General features: G+C 56.2%; 2 protein-coding genes across 2 annotated transcripts; both read left to right on the forward strand.

Annotated features, from left to right (window-relative positions):
• The first annotated feature begins 7,925 nt into the window (after positions 1-7,925).
• HOXB6 (homeobox B6) lies at positions 7,926-11,534 on the forward strand. Its single transcript, XM_049635904.1, has 2 exons — positions 7,926-9,426; positions 10,481-11,534. Exons 1-2 carry the CDS (start codon positions 9,012-9,014, stop codon positions 10,738-10,740), a joined length of 675 nt encoding a protein of 224 aa, XP_049491861.1. The 5' UTR covers positions 7,926-9,011; the 3' UTR covers positions 10,741-11,534.
• Positions 11,535-13,291: 1,757 nt separating this feature from the next.
• On the forward strand, positions 13,292-16,771 carry HOXB5 (homeobox B5). Its single transcript, XM_049635906.1, has 2 exons — positions 13,292-13,955; positions 14,639-16,771. The coding sequence occupies exons 1-2, from the start codon at positions 13,394-13,396 to the stop codon at positions 14,884-14,886; spliced, it is 810 nt and encodes a 269-aa protein (XP_049491863.1). The 5' UTR covers positions 13,292-13,393; the 3' UTR covers positions 14,887-16,771.
• The last annotated feature ends 192 nt before the right edge of the window (positions 16,772-16,963 follow it).

Consider the following 16,963-nt stretch of genomic DNA (forward strand, 5'->3'; position numbering starts at 1 on the left):
TAGTCGTTTCTTTCTGTGCTTGGGGTCGGCTCTCTTTCCTCCTCCTTGCTCTGGGGGCTACTAGCCAGCGAACCCTGATATCACACACACGTCCCCTTTACACACTCTGACATACACAAATGTACGGATGACACACATTCACAGGCTGACATCACACATACAGAAATATATACATCGCCACACACAGTCGCCAATAAACACCCCTACTCGTACGTTCATAAATAAACATACAGGCATCCACACATCCTAACTCGACCCGGGGAACGCACGCATTCACGTTCACACACACTCACGAGTAAACACACATTCACACTCACTCACAGAAACATTTATGCATGCCAACGTACATTCACACGCTGGCTTATAAACACAGATTCACATTCGCCCCCTAAGGAAGCACATCCACGAGCCCGCACGCCCAGTCGCGCACGTTCGCAAAACAAAACGCCCACAGTTACGCGAACTCTTCCTCGTCCAGGCCTTCAGACCAGGCTGGGGCCCAAACGCAGAGCTGAAATTCAAAGTGTTAGGCCCCATAGGAAGGAAGAGTGGAAGGAAAGGGAAGGTGACCCCCCCAGATCCCCTCCCGCTTCCTGGGCGGCGTTGAGCAGAAGCCGGGCCGGCGACCAGAGACGCACGGCCGGCCCAAGGCGGCCTCCAAAGCCGGGGCGCTCCGGGCTTCCCGCTCACTAGGCACACATTTTCCGCAAGACCTGTTCGGTTCTTTTATTTCCACCTCTTTTGCTTTCATGCATTTTAATTTCTCTCATTCTGAATTAACACAGCGATCCGAACAATACTTTAAAATGGTGGAGAATGAGCCCTGAGAACGAGAACCTGAGCGGGGCAAGTTTACCCGGCTAGTGTGGCCGCAGCCGGGCCGCTCCGAGCCGGTCGCGCCTCCCGCCGCAGCTCCGCCGGCTTCCTCCGCGCCTTGCTACCCGCGGTCCGCGCGGCCGGCAACCTGGAATCTTCTCCGGAGTAGAGAGAAAGAGAAAAAAGAGAAAAAAACATGTGTGGGGGGATGTTATTTCGTTTCCTGCATCTGGGCGCTGGTAGCTCAATTCAAAATACAGGAGTATTTCAGGGGACCTGGGAAACACGGGGTGGATTTTGTTGGTTGTTGGTGGTGTTTGTTTGTTTGTTTTCCTCCAAAACACCCCTTGATTGAGGAACGTAAACCTGGAAGACGGCGCCTAGGCATCTAGACCTGTGGAGCTGAGGTTTAGAATTTATTCGATTATAAGCCTTGGATCCTTTAAATGTAAAGAACAGGTATGGGGACAGAGGGGGGGGGGGGAAGCAGTTTGGAAAGGAAGTGCATTTTAGGAGGACCTGTTTAATTTGAATTTGTAAGTAAAAGTCCCCTGAACCTGCAGTTTCCCCCATTAATGACCGCAGAACCCCCTGAGAGCACACAAAGCTGTCATTGGGAACCTGGGTGTGCGGGCATTTGGGCGCGAGAGGCAGGGATCCGGCTTCAGCCTCTTCTAATTTCTGGGGTGCAGAGGCGAGAATCTGGCTGCTAGACTGTCTGCCTTGGCCTCTATCAGGACTACCTTTCTTCCCCGGGCAAAAACTAGGCCCTGGGGGATCTAGGGCCCCCACACCTGCAATGCCACAAGCCTCACAGGTGGGGGTCTTGCCATCTAGAGGGCTGGGAATGAGGGGGGCATTCAGAAGGGGAGAGGGGGCACTGAAGCTTTCATTTTGCCCTGATGCAAGTGGTAATTCTGGATCCCTGCCGCTGCTCCTGACTCACCCCAAAACTATCTTAGAATGGCCCCTGTGTGGAGGATTTGGGGTGAATTCTTACTAGAAGAGGGGGCAGAGCTCCTGTGAGAATAGGGAGGTTCTGGAAAGAATCCCCTTCCCAGATGGACCCTTGTGGCTCCTCTGCCTGATTCCCTGCACCCCAAATCTCACCCCTTCTCATATTGGGGTTTCCCCAAATAGCGAGAAGGAGAAGAAAAGAAGATGGCGACTGAGAAAAGGGTTGCTGGTGGAGCAGCCATGAAGAAATGCAATAAATTCCTTGTTGTTTTATGAAAATTTACAACTTTGTGATAGAAGTTTATGAGTGGTTGAATCCAGCGATTGGCCGGCGCCGGTCATGTGGCCGGGCGATCGTGAACATGAACTTTTTATCATTTCCCTGGTGGTTATAATGCAGCATTCTTTTGGACACCACACCTAGGTCGGAGCACTGTCGTCCTTCAGGGCTCCAGCCTCTTGATATTTTTATACTTCAGTATCACTCGATAAAGAAAAAGAGAGAGAGGAAGAGAGAGGGAGAGGAAAGAAGAGAGAGAGAGAGAGAGAGGGAAGGAGGGGTGGGAATTACACAAAAGAGAGAACCAAAAATAATTTTAATTTCTAAGTTGATTTGCTTGCTGATCTGGGATTTTAGTCATCATGGAGGGTAAATGGACAATCTGCCCAGGACTGCAGCCTGATACCATTTTTCAAAGCCAGAACTTACTCCATTTTCTATGCAAATGTCAGAAAAGCGAAACACCCTCTCTCCCAAGTCAGAGAAGGGGAAGCGACGGCTCTCAGGTTGGGACAATATTATCTGGAAGATGAAGAAGAAACAGAACGCTTTTCCCCCCTCCTTCCTCCTCACCCCTATCAGTCGGAGGAAAGAAATCCCAAGGTCTACAAAGGTAAGGGAGATTCTACAATTCTCTTCTTATTCTTTTGCATCGATTTTGTAGGGGGTGGGGCTTGGGTTTGTCTCCGTCTCCCCCCCTCTCTCCAAGACGGGGGCTGAACCCCACCTCTGGGCACTTCAGAGAGAGGCTTCCCAGGAAATTCGGTGGCCGGAGAGAGAGGGGTGGCTGCTTCCTGGAGGGGGAGCCAAGGCAGGGAAGACGGGAGGAGGAACCGAAAAGGGACCACGGAGGCGAGCTCTAAGTCGCCTTTTTAAGCTGGGAAGAGAGGCTCAAGCGAGGGGGCTGCAAAGGAGAGGATGGGGGCGTCTGGGCTCCAGGGCGCCCTAGAAGCCTGTCGCTATGGCCTCTGTGGGTGCGCGCCCCCTCCCCCTCCCACCATCCCCCCCCTTGTTCCGGCCTCCCCCAGTTGCCCCCCGCGCAGTTCTCTTGCCCGGCATGGGTATCGGCGGTTTCCCGGCGGCATTGGCACAAGGGGAGGTGGTGCCGAGGGACGTTCTGGTCTCTGGAGGGCCTGGAATGTCCGCAGAGGCCCGCGAGGGCGAGGAGGCGGCGGCTAGAGGGACACAGAAAGAACAATTCACAGAGAAATGCTCATTATCTCCCTTACGGAGACATTTTTGAAATTCAAGGGCTGTGGGTGGAGGCACCAACATCGAGGGAGACCCCCTCCCCCCAGGAAGCCAGCCTGAGAATGCCCAGGTCTGTCGCCACTCCCGCAGGAGGGAGCGTCGCTCTGCAGGGAGACAGTTTTGTGGTTTTTAACGCGGTAGGTCACAGCGTGTTGGTGTCTGTGCAATATTGATTCTATTCCTTGTGTTTTATGGGTGTGTGGATTTCGGTGGAGGAAACTGCCATGTGTGTGTCTCAGGTGGGAGCACCTCAAACTTTCCCCGGATCCAACTGTGGTGATTGTGAAGAAGCTGTGGAGTGTGTTGTTGTGTTTGAGGCTTGTACACAAAAACAAAAACAAAACAGGGAGGGACAGAGAGAGAAGAAGAAGCAGCAGAAGAAAATCAAAAAGAAAACCCAGTTAGGGAACCTGATGGTGTCCGGACTGGAGAGCTGCCTGGCGCTGAGCTCAGACAGCTAGTCCTGTCCCTCCGGCGCCTGATTTCATTCTCCAGCCAGGCCTCCTGGGGGTGGGGAGGAGGGGGGAGAAGGATCGTTGGGAGGGAGACCGAAATTCCTAAAGTAGCTGGTGGGGTGGAAGAACGGGAAAGCTGGTGAGAACCTAAAAACAGAGTGAGTGAGAGGGCTTCTGGGGAAGCTGCCAGCGGACAGATAAGCGGTTTGGGGCGTGGAGGGCAGGAGAGACTATGATTTAGTTTGGTTTGCACGAATAGGTGATTGCTTTCCTCTTTTTAAAAACCAAATGCAGAGCGTTCGGCCTGGGGCCTCTGGTGGCCCAGGGATCGCGGGGGATGGGGGTCGGTAGGGGGATATTGGCATTCTGGATCCTGAGCTGGGAAGAGAGGGATGCAGGCCACTTGTGGCGCAGGAAGGGGGTCCCTGGAGGCACAGGTAGATGCCTAGAAGCAGGCCCGGACTGGGTACCTGCAGGGACCCTCGGCTGCACAGCGAGAGAAGTTCTCGGCCAGCACCCACGGTACTCAGGGCCTATTCTCAAAGGAAAAATTCCCCAAACCCATCCAGACTGAAGGTCTTTTTCTCCTGTAGTCTTGGTGTGGTTATAAATCATCCCTTAGACAGTTTGCTCTGACCCAAATTATGCGGTTTGCTGCCATCTACCGTCCGTTCGGAGACATGCGGCTTCGGCGCCGCAAGCCGGGCGACACTGCCTGAACCGTGCGCGACGCCCGGAGCCCCTGCTGCTCAGGTTCGGCGGGTTGCGGGGACTTCGGGCCCAGATTGTCGCTTTCCGCTGGATCTTGGTACCCGCCATTCCGCGTGTGGATTAGAGAACAAGTGTCCCTTCCTCCTGGCCCGCCCCATTCCAGCTCCAAACCCAGCGGCTGGCTGGGAAAGCGGCTTTTTCTAGGACATATTTAAAAAGGACTAATACTGCATCCCGCGGGCAGGGCGCCCTGAACCAAAGGGTTGGGGGATCAGAGTCGAGAGTCCTCACCCTCCTACCCCTCCAAGGCTACAGAGGGGATCATCCGGGCCGCTCGGGAGATGCGAGGCCAAGGCTGTTCAAGGTTTATTTGGTTTTCTTTTCGGCCAAAGGAGGGGGCCAGCAGGGGAGGCGCCGGTCCCGCAGTTCCACTCGGCTGTCTAAAGACAGACCGGGTCTGTGTTCTCCGGGTTGGCCGGTGAGTCCGTGGTGAAGGAATTGAGCCGAATTTTCTGGAAACTGTTGGTGTCTGCAAGTGAGTGTGGGTCCCCTCCCCCATTCTTGACCGTTTCAAGCAAAATCGACACAAATATGCTTTGGGTAAAAATTGGGAGTGGGAGCAGGGATCAATCATTAAGGAACCAGACCATTGTGATTTCCGTTCCTGCAGGACCCCTCACACCCGCTTAACCCGACTGCTCTCCCAGAAGGGGGTGGCGAGGGCAGGGGTACAGGGCCTCCGCTGCCGAGTTTGAATATTGGCCCCTGTCTCACGGGTTACTGATTAGCTCGGGCTTTCAAGCCGCAGGAGGAAGCTCTGGCCGCTCCTTTCAAGGTGCTGTGGCCCCAGTTCCTGGGCGGGGGCTCCAGGAAATTGCCTGCGGTGCCAGGCAGGCCGAGGTGTTACTAGGGTCTGGGCCAGAACTGCCGAGGTGGAGGGGGGCCGGCGGTGCTGGGGGGCAAACCCAGCGGCTGTGGCGCCTCCAGAGTCTGGACCACAGGAGAGCTGCCCTTTCAGCATTTGGGCAGAAAGAGTGACTTTCCGAGGCCAGAAGGCCCGGCCCAGTGCGGAGGCCCCGAGGGAGCCTGCCCGGAAAGTCTCGGGCCCCTCTTTCTTGTGGGCAATCCGAAGGACAGGTAGGGAGGGAAGGTGGCTGGTACAGGGGGTTGAAACACTTTGGGGCTCCTGGGGTGCCCGTGGACCTGGGTGCCGGGAACAGGGAGAGTGAGCTGAGCGTCACCGCCCATCCCACCCCCCAAGATCAGAGACGGTGCCGTTCATTTGCATAATGGAAATGAGGTCTTTGTACCGGCGCTTTGGGCAGGCTAATTTTAAGGCAATATCCCTAGTAAACAGCTCCCCTAGGTTGGGAACTCCCTCTGGGAACATTTATGTTTCCCAAATTCAGAGAACCACAGAGTCTAGGGGAAGAATTGAGTCGAGTTATTTTCATTCGCTCCATCCCAGCCAGAATTGGGAGTGGGCTGGGGGAAGATGTCCACAACCCAATGAGCCGGAGGTGGGGGGAGCTTTGTAGCTGTGAGGAAATGGGAAACTTGGACAGTGTCTCAATCCTCCTCTCCTCCGTACACATACAGGCAAAAACCCCTCCCTGAGGTTACCGGTGCAGGAGAATTTTACTCAGTTGCTGAGCACAACTCGGACATTTCCCTGGGAAATGAAAATGCGTGCGCATCCAGAGGAGCTCGGATCTACAGCATAGAATATTACAATTATAAATTCTGCCTGTGGGGTTTCTGTACAATCCTTCTGTTGCGTACTCAAGACTTGGTACACATTTATATCCATCTCTCTATATACATACTTCCTCAATGAGGCTGGGAGAGACACCCCAGACTGGCAGACGGCTGTGCCTGCTGGGTATTTACATATTCCCCCTTGGAGACAGACAGACGGCAGTGGACCGAACCACAGACAGATTCGTAGAGATCTGGCTCCAGAGACCAGGCGGCCTCTGGCCGGGCCCTGTCTGCTCTTTCTCCCAAACAAACGGATCAGACGAATAAACGCTCATAAATACCTCTGGGCTTAGATAAGAGCGATGAGGCGCTATTTCTTTTCATGCCGGACTCCAGGCGCCCAGGCCCTGCTTCGGGCTCCATCTCGTGACAGGCAACCTGCAGAGGTGAGGTTAATTTGGGGCTGTGGCTCTAAGGATAAGGAGATTATTTTCATGCTTCTGTATCAGGGAAGTCTCCCTGTCTTACAGCATCCTACTTAGTCCCGACTCCACAGCAAAGCCCACATTGTCCATTTCTAGGAAGGGGACACTGTGACCAGGGAGGAGGCAGGACAGATATGGCCCAAGGCCTAGCCTCAGTGGCAAGGAGGAGGGAGGTGCATACAGGCACCCTCCTGACCCTGCTCCCCCAGCCCAAATGTTCCCTGTTCCTCTCTAGGAGTTGGCCCAATCACAGCTAGATTGGGGGCACTTAGGATTCTTCATCATTAGAAGACTTGAGTTTATTTTCTTAAATTTTGATAACCCCCTTCCCCCCCCTCCCCCAAGTTGGGCTAGGAAGTGATTGGTGGGACATCCAGGGATCACTATGTGGCCATGAAGGTATAGCCTAGAAGTGTTCCCGAGTTCCGGGATCCTTGTAGGCCACTGTGCAACCAACCAATTTCCCGCTTTTGGTCACCAAACACAGCCCTTTCCCTAGTATCCCAACCACTTTCCCTAGTATCTTGTGCCATCTTTTGTGGGCAAACCTGGCCCACAAAAAGGAACCCAAAGCATGAGACAGCAGACAGTCAGCTGGCCCCTTCATCATCAGATTTTGTCACCCATCCTGACTCATTCCTGAACTCAGGTCTGAACATTATCGACCTTTAGTGCCTGGCTTCCATGTGCATAGTTAGAATGTTGAAAACATATTGTGATTCAGTCTTCCAGCCTGGCTTCAAGGCTCATTTTCCTTAGATGAGAGAGAGAGAGAGAGAGAGAGAGAGAGAGAGAGGGAGAAAGAGAAACAGAGATGAGCACTCTTTCTCACACTCAAGCCTGTGCAGCAGCAAAGCTGGTGATACAAATATGAGATGTGGGAGGGACTGGAGAGACACTGAGAGTCTGACAGAAGGGTGGTGAGCCTCTGGAGAGGGGATTCGGGCTGATAGTTGTAAGCTGCCTGCTGAGTCCCCAGGAGGACCTGAACACCTCTCCCTCCTTATAAAACTAAGCCCAAACCGAGTCTTGGGAAAAAAATTCATTTTAAAGAGACCTGCCAGCTTCTGGAGAGACCTGGAAAAGGAGCAAGGTCCCCTCTCTTCCAGGCTGTCTCTGATTGCCTCAAATATTAGGCAGTTTTGAGGACCCAGAATTGGAGGGGGAACAATTTCTTCCCTGTACCCAGACGTACTGAGATATCTTTGATTCTTAAGAATCTGTAGCCCGGGATATTCTAATGATTTGGGGGGTAGGGGGTGGGGGTGGAGTGAGGGTTGCAGGCAGGGTAGGGATCAGGGGAACCTAGGCTGGGGGATGTCCCTTCCTCTTCCTCTCCCTATCCCACAGGTGAAGAGAAGGCTATTCCCTTTCCCCAGTGCCCCTTCCCATTCCAAGAGCAAGCAGCAGATGCTGGAACCAGGCAGGACGTCTTGGGCAGCCGCTGTAGCCTTCCAAGAAGCTCCTAGCCTCGCTTAGCTTAACCTAGCCACAGAGCCGGAGGGAGAACCTTGGGCTCAGACCCTCCTATTTCCCAGACTTCTGGGTCCTCTGGGCTCTGGCCTGCCCTTCAGACCATAAGAATTGTGAAGAAGCGAGAATAATAAACCCAGGCTTGGAGGAGACAGAGTAGACCTGAGAAGCAGGAAAAACAGTTTTCACCTGGGAAGGAGAGTGCTTCGTCTTCTTCGCCTCTCTTTCTGAAAGCGATGCTAAACAGTGAACTCTTCTCCTTTTCTACCTACACAAGACCCTAGAAACAAACCTTTTCCTTTAGTTCTCTCCTCACCACGCGGAGATTCATTCGGGGGACATTTACCCACCCTTCCCTTGAGGGAACGGGGCTCAAGCAACGCAGGGGTTAACTTTTCTGAAAACACAATTAACTTTTTCCTATCCTGCGTGGGGAGGGGAGGGATATATTTATTTAATCACTGGGGGATGGGGTGGTCTCAATCCAAATGCTCCCTCCTCCCTCCAAGGCACAGACGCCTCTTTCGCAGATCCTACGTAGGTGGAACAGGACGCGTTGTGTTGTCGGGGAGAGAGAGAGAGAGAGAGAGAGGAGAAGGAGAAGAAGGAGGGAAAAAAAAAAAGGTTGATAGGTTTGTGCGCGGGTCCCTCGCGCGGGCTGCGCTCCTCCTGGGTGCTATTTGACAATTCCTGCCTCTGCCATTGGTCAGTGTTGGATCAGATGGTTGTATTTCCTTCTGGCCCTCACTGGCACCTCGCCATCCCCCCTCAGCTAAAACCCAATCTCAGATATACTACTAATAGGCGCGGCGCTCGGACTATAAAACACAACAAATCATAAACCCGGCGGAGCAGCAGCGGCCGAGCGCGCCTCCCCTCCCAATGAGTTCCTATTTCGTGAACTCCACCTTCCCCGTCACTCTGGCCAGCGGGCAGGAGTCCTTCCTGGGCCAACTACCGCTCTACTCGTCGGGCTATGCGGACCCGCTGAGGCACTACCCCGCGCCCTACGGGCCCGGGCCCGGCCAGGACAAGGGCTTTGCCGCTTCCTCCTATTACCCGCCCGCTGGCGGCGGCTACGGCCGAGCGGCGCCCTGCGACTACGGGCCGGCGCCGGCCTTCTACCGCGAGAAGGAGTCGGCCTGCGCGCTCTCGGGCGCCGAAGAGCCGCCCCGGTTCCACCCTGAGCCGCGGAAGTCAGACTGTGCGCAGGACAAGAGCGTGTTCGGCGAGGCGGAGGAGCAGAAGTGCTCCACCCCGGTCTACCCGTGGATGCAGCGGATGAATTCGTGCAACAGTGAGTGAGCCCTCCCGCGGCCGCCCCGACCCCCGCGGGCCCCCACCCCCGGGGACAGAAGTAGCGCCCCCCCCTCCTTCCCGCCCCCCCCCCCGGGGTGCTGGGTGGGCATCTCAGGAGCTAAGGGAGGACTGGGCGCCTGCCCCGGGTCTCCCGCTCTGTCCTCTGGCCCTCAGGAGTTACAAAGTTTGCAAAGTCCCAGCTGCACTGGGAGCCAGGGGGAGCGAGTGGGCTCTCCCGGAGCGCCACGCCAGAGCCGGATTCCGGGGCAGGGGAGGGGGCAGGGGCCGCAGCCACTGGCGTGGCTTTCCCTCGTGCCCCCAGCCCTGGTCGGGTCCCCCACCCGAAGACGGTTCCATTAAAAACGGAGTGCGTCATAGGAAGGGGGGCGGCGTGACGCTGGCGAGGGAGAGTTGAGTCTGTCCCGGACTGTGTTTCCCTGGGGGTCCGGGGCTGGGGAAGGAGGAGGCACCAGGAAAGGGGTGGTAGTCAGAGGAGGGAGGGCGCATAAGGGGAAGAAAGGGAGAGGGAGCAGGCGCAGGCAGGCGGAGGGAGAGAGAGGGAGAAGCAGGCGCCTGGGTCTCAGGTTGGATTATTTGTCGGCCTGAAGTCCCAAATTGATGTCCATTAGCGGGACACGAAAGTGAGGAGCCGTTAATGCCGACTATGGATCGATCCACGTCATTACGGATTAAGGGCTGGAATCTATCACAGGGTGGTGGGGGAGCCAGATAGATGGAAAGAAAAGATGAGGCTAGGAAGAGACACACCTGGCCAGTGCTTCCCCAGCCCCTCCCCCTCGGCTCAGGTGGGATTTTAAGCCCTCCTCCCATCCCCCACCTGGAGTCTAGACCAGAGGCACAGGCCTGGGAGACCCGGAGGGAATCTGGAGGGGGCGCTGGAGGAGTGAAAGAGGGGGGCGGGGGGAGCAGGGAACTCTCGGAGAGCGGAGGGCATCCCGGGACAGGCTAGAGTCCATGTCTGAGGGTCGAGTGGGGGAGGGGGTTCTGGCCCCGCTGACCCCAGGCCTCAGCATCTTCTCCCTGCGTAACAGGTTCCTCCTTTGGGCCCAGCGGCCGACGCGGCCGCCAGACCTACACGCGCTACCAGACGCTGGAGCTGGAGAAAGAGTTTCACTACAATCGCTACCTGACGCGGCGGCGGCGCATCGAGATCGCGCACGCCCTGTGCCTGACCGAGCGGCAGATCAAGATCTGGTTCCAGAACCGGCGCATGAAGTGGAAAAAGGAGAGCAAACTGCTCAGCGCGTCTCAGCTCAGTGCCGAGGAGGAGGAAGAAAAACCAGCGGAGTGAAGGCGTTGGAAAGGGAGGGGGGACGCGAAGGGAGCGGCCTGTGGGGAGCCGAGGGCCTCGGAGAGCCCCCGAGAAGGCTCTGCGGGCGGGGGACCCGGGGGACCTGCTCTCTAGCGCACGACACGTGCGGGGGGGGCCCAGCGCTCTTTGGACGCCCCCGCCCGCAGAGCTCTCATTGGGTGCTGGGAGGCCCTGCCGCCTGAGCCCACCCAGCACCCTGAGCGCCCCCTCCATCCCTGCGGGACCCGCTTCAGCCCCATCAGGCTCCCCTGTGAGAACTGAGGACCGGACTCACTTGATGTTTCCTGGAAGCAGAGCAAAATGCTCTTGTCCGTGTCGCGTCTCATTTCGTCCATGTCCCCGGTGCACGGTTCAATGGTAGATTCGCAGTCCCCTCAGCGGGGGCCTCGAAGACTCCCTGACCCCAGACCTCTCTCCCACCCCCTCCTTAAAGCCACTGGAAGGAGCACATACTACCTAGAAGTAAGAAGAGGAGCCTCAGAAGAAAACAAAGTTCTATTTTATTAATTTTCTATGTGTTGTGTTTGTAGTCTTGTCTTAGCTCTGGACGTGAAATACTTCGGTAATAATATTAATATTATTAATAATGATGATGATAATAATAATAAAGACGTTAAAACTCGCCGCTCGGTCACCTCTGCTCCTCCCCTGCCACTCCCCCACCCCCAAGGCCACCCCATCGTCCCAGTGCCGGAAACTCCGCAGCAAAGGCTGGAGCCCTGGTCGGCCCCAGCGGGCCCGACACGACTCGGAAGTTACAGTTGAGATAAAGGCTGGAGCGGTCCCGCCCAGGCTCCCGCGCCGCGCCTCGCCAGTGCTGAGGCTCCGAACAGCCTCTCCTGGTGCACACTTGGGGGACGGAGAAGGGCCGTTTCCCTCTTATTCTCTAGCTTTTCCTCGTTTGTCCATGGCACGAGGGACGACCGGGGCCCCGAGCCCGGAGCCCCTGCAGAGACAGCCAGGAGGGTCTGGCGCCTCAGCAGCGCCTTGCTGTCCTCACGATCGCAAAGCCGGTAGCCTTTGGCCTGTCCACATGGCCTGATCTCCTCCGGCCTTGGCCCTCGGCTCCCGGCCCGTGCCTCTGGAGACTAAAATCGGGGCCACCGGGTATCTCTCCGCGCGCGGCTCAAGGCTCCAGGCGCCCCTTCCTGCCTCAAGCAGGAGCTCATCGACAAGTAGGGGAATTTGAAGGCGCCGGCGGGCGCGGGGTGGAGGGCACGACTTTCCCCTGCTCCTTGGACACTTGAGGGCAGGAGGCCAGGTGATGGGGCATTTTGGTCTCATGCCCTCAACCAAAAAAACGACCCATTCTCTCCCCACCCCCACCCTCACCCAGGCAGCAATCTGCGGACACTGTTTTCCTTTCTTCCTCCTCCCTCTCTCTCGCTTTTTTATTTTTAAAGAAAATAGCCATCCGGCAGAAGGAGCCCAGCTGCGGCGGTCTTTGGCCGCCCAGCGTGCTCAGCAAGGCGCCGTTGGTCCTCGGAACCCCTTTCCAGGGAAGATGTGGGCCTCGGAGCACACTCTGAAACTACCCAGATGCCAGCAAGGGGCCTTCAGTGGGGCCTCCCAATGCAATAGCGGGCATCTGGTGGAAGGGTCTTGCCTTCATCCCAAACTCTCAGAACCCCAAACCCCAGGCACCTACTCTGCTGCTGTTTTCCCCTAAACTAGGCCGCTTAGCCCCAGCCCTGTTCCTCGTCTGGGGTCCCTGTCCTGCTTTGCCATTTTCCGGGCCTGGGCTAAGGATGAAGAGGAAGTCAGGAGGAGGATTCCAAACTTCTAAAGGGCACAGAAGTGAAAGCTTCTCCGTGGAACCCTCGGCCCAGCCCTGCCAGCTCCGCCTGGACGCTATGCATGGGCCACAGCAGTCCAGGCAGGAAGCAGGCCGGGCTGAACTCAGGGGGAAACGCATTGCAATAATTGTTTTTCACACATCTTCCAACCCTCCCCCCACCATTTCCTTCCCCAACTCGGAGACTTGCAAAGCCCACATAAGGGAAAAGCGACTCAGTTTTTGATCATCTCATCCAGAGTGAAAATAATAATAATAATGATGACAAGGAGAAGGACACCAGTAGTCTAACACCACTTCCAAGAAAGTGGGTAAAGGCTCAACTGGGTCCCTCCTCTAAAAGACTCAACTCTGCGGGTGAGCCTGGCCCAGGTTTCTTTTCTCGCCCGGCGTTTGCAGGGAGCCAGCAGGGAGGCAGCGGTCGCCGCCATGGCAGTCTGCGGCCCGCGCTCCCGCCGATCGCCGGGAGGTGGCGCGCTCTGCTCAGAGGCCGCCGCCAACCTTCTCCCGGTTTCTCCCCCTTCTCCTTTTTTCCCCCTCTCTCGGAGGCTCGCATTGAATCGGCCCTAACGATTCTCGGATCGTCATTATTTGTAACCATAGAGCATGAATTACCTCTTGAGGTCATCAGCGAGAATTTACGACTGGTCAACAAAAGCACGTGATTCTCTAACGCCCCCCCCCCCCCCCCTCCTACCCCCCCCCCCCCATATTTGGCCACATACATAGCAAAACGAAGTACAGTGCATCGCTATAATTCATTAATACATCATAAATCGTGAAGCACAGGGTTATAACGACCACGATCCACAAATCAAGCCCTCCAAAATCACCCAAATGAGCTCGTACTTTGTAAACTCCTTCTCGGGGCGTTATCCAAATGGCCCGGACTATCAGTTGCTAAATTATGGCAGTGGCAGCTCTCTGAGCGGCTCTTACAGGGATCCCGCTGCCATGCACACCGGCTCTTACGGCTACAATTACAATGGGATGGACCTCAGCGTCAACCGCTCCTCGGCCTCCTCCAGCCACTTTGGGGCGGTGGGCGAGAGCTCTCGCGCCTTCCCCGCGCCCGCCCAGGAGCCCCGCTTCAGGCAGGCGGCGTCGAGCTGCTCCCTGTCCTCGCCCGAGTCCCTGCCCTGCACCAACGGCGACAGCCACAGCGCCAAGCCCTCTGCTTCGTCCCCCTCCGACCAGGCGACCCCGGCCAGCTCCAGCGCCAATTTCACCGAAATAGACGAGGCCAGCGCATCCTCGGAGCCTGAGGAAGCGGCGAGCCAGCTAAGCAGCCCGAGCCTAGCTCGGGCACAGCCAGAGCCCATGGCCACCTCCACAGCCGCGCCCGAGGGGCAGACTCCGCAGATATTCCCCTGGATGAGGAAGCTTCACATCAGCCATGGTAATTGTCGCTTTCGCTCCCTTTTTTGTCTTCCCCCGGCTTTCCTTCTCTGCGTTTGGGGAGGTTGGGGGGGGGGAGGCGAGGAGAGCTTGGCTTTTCCTCAAATATAGATTTATTTTTTTTTCCGGGGGGGAGAAGTCTCTAAGAGGGTCCTCACAGCTCGGGGGATAGAGCCAAAGAAGGTCTAGGTCTTTAGCTGGGGAGGAGTATTTTTAATCATTTGTCTCCAGATTCGGCTAAGGTTTTATTCGCCCAGCTGTACTAGCTATAGGATGAAGGATGGGGTTTATGTAACGTGGGGAAGGGTCGTGCTTACCCCCGAAATTTTGAGGCTGCTGCTAGCAAAGGAGGGGCGAGCAGTAAAACGAGCTTTCCAGGGCAAAAGTGCAGCCGCTCTCCTCCCTCCCGGGGCGAGCGGCCGCCTGAGCCCAGCGAAGGGTGAGGCACAGGGAGGGAGCAAGAGACAAAGCCGGGCGCATTCACTGCCGGTAGAAGTGGGGGCTGCAGGAGAAGGGGGTGCAGAAGCGAGCTCGGATGCGGGCGTCTGGAGTGGGGAGGATTGGAGCTGCGGCGAGCTGGGTGCCAGGGACGCCTGGGTCCTGCTCCACGCCCCTCTCCCATCCAGTGCCCCCCTCCCTTAACCGGAATAACATTGCCTCGCGGCTCTACTCTGTCTGCTCCAGATATGACCGGGCCGGACGGGAAAAGGGCCCGGACCGCGTACACCCGCTACCAGACCCTAGAGCTGGAGAAGGAGTTCCACTTCAACCGCTACCTGACGCGGCGGCGGCGCATCGAGATCGCCCACGCGCTCTGCCTGTCCGAGCGCCAGATCAAGATCTGGTTCCAGAACCGGCGCATGAAGTGGAAGAAAGACAACAAACTGAAAAGTATGAGCCTGGCTACAGCCGGCAGCGCCTTCCAGCCCTGAGCCCGCCGGGAGGAGCCCTGGGTGGCCCAAGAGCCCTTGCCGCCCCCAGCCCTGGCCCCTCCAAGCCTCCCTGCGCTGCCACTGCCCGCTGGGGACCGGTTCCCACGAGCCTGCCTCGCCCCGGCCTTGTGTTACGATTTTTCGTTCGGTCTTAGGTCTTCCTGTGGCTCCCTCTCTCCTGGACTGGTTAATCTTGTTATTATTGTTAATAATAATAATTATTATTATTTTCCCTCCATGCTCCCCACGCCCCTCCACTCACCCCAAATCCGCCAGTATTTCTGAATGTTCGTGTCTTGTGGTTGCACTCCTTCCCCCAGGAAAGAAAGAAACTCGCATGTTTAATGTGAACTTTCCCCTCCCCATCTGTGTTCTTCTAACTTATTTATAAAAGGATGATCGCTGTATTTTGAGTTTCAGCTTGAAACTTCTCTAAGGGGCAGCAGTTGAGGTGGGGTAGTGCCCTGGCCCAGCTGAGCTGGCCTCCGCGATGGAGTCCATGACTGTCTCTTTCCACCCTCCTCCTCCTCCCTCCCCACTCCCCAGGCCCAAGTCTCCCAGTGGCTTGGTCCTGGGGTGGGAAGGGGGCAGGGAGGGCCAAAGAGGGTGATATGGAGAAGAGGGAAGGTAAACCTTGAGAGTAAGGTTCCTGCCGCCTGGGTAGGCCCCACAAGGCCTGGCCTGGGAGTGTAGGGAAACAAAAATAATCCTCAGTGTAAAATGTCTTGTGTATTTCTCTGTGAGTCCATGGGTCTGGAGTAGAGGGCCCAAACCTTGTAAATATGGGGATAGTCTGGGTCAGACCCATCCCCTCCCCACCCCCCACCCCCAGTTCGCTTCTAAGACCATTTGTAGTGAGTGAGTGGATGCTGTGCTACGTGTGAAATCTGTCTTTGCCTTTGCCGGGCCTGTCTCAGTGATTCGCTTTTGGTATTTGTTTGTAGCTTTCCTTGAAGTCAAATAAATGTTTCCCCTACTCCACTGCCCTCCCACTTGTCTTTTCTCTGGGGGCCTGCCTCTCCCATCACCGGGCACACCCTAGACCATTCTTGACAGATCTGGGGTGTAGGGAAGGGAAAGCAGGGTGCTTGCCAGCAGCCTCTCTTAGCCACCTACATCCCTGGCTTGGTCAGCGGTACTTGGGCCAAGGGATAGGCTTTCCCCCGTCTGGGGGACTGGGAGGCCCAGAAATCCCACACGGGGCTGGGGTAAGGGAAAGGCCGAGCTGGACTCTACCCTGGCCTTCCACCAGCCAGCCAGAAAAGCCTCTAGAAACCTCTTCAGGGAAAGCAGTTTAGGCCTAAGTCCTGTTAGGAGGCTCCTGGCCTTTTGGGAGTGGTACAGGCCTGCTCAGATCCCCTGGCCCCTGGCCCAAATCCCAATTCAGCTCTGCCACCCACTAAGACCAAAAAAAAAAAAAAAAAAAAAAAAAAATCAGCTCAATTTCAAAGGTTTTCTCTCAACCTCAGTCTTCTCTATACTTATCAAGGGCTCCCTCTCTCCAGGGGCCCAGCTGACCTTCCTTCTTGATTAGGAGTTGGGGTCCCTCCTGAAAGACCCCTGTTCCCCTGCCAGCCCGAGTGGCCCAGGGTTAGGGCCCAGTCTTCCTCCATCCAAGTCCGCCTCCACCCTGAGTACAAGAGTCAAGTCTGGACACTTACCCGGTCAATCCCTTCCAGCTTGGCCCAACTTCTTACAGGACTTGGGGGGGAGGGGGAACTGGTGAGGAGGCAGCCAAGGGTCGTAGAGGCTCTACTGGGCCCTCCTTCCCCCTCACCCCTTGACTTTGTCCCCCTTTGTCCATAGCAAACTATCCCAAAAGTCGCTATGACATTTAGATGTCAAATGGATAGGGGTTTTATCTCGAAGTTAGATCGTAAAAATCGCCGAGAAGTCAGACAGATACCCCTCACTGGCTCGAGAAAGTCACGTGAGGTCCATAAAGTTAGTTTTATGGTTTTGGGGAGTTGACACCGCGCGGTATATTTCACATTCTCCAGAATGTTAAGTGACACTTTAACTGCTCGCTGTGGTGGGGAAGGGGGCAGAGGTAGGTGAGCGCTCTCCCAGCCCAGAA

This window comes from Panthera uncia, chromosome E1 (genome assembly GCF_023721935.1).
Source record: "Panthera uncia isolate 11264 chromosome E1, Puncia_PCG_1.0, whole genome shotgun sequence".
Classification (NCBI taxonomy): domain Eukaryota; kingdom Metazoa; phylum Chordata; class Mammalia; order Carnivora; family Felidae; genus Panthera; species Panthera uncia.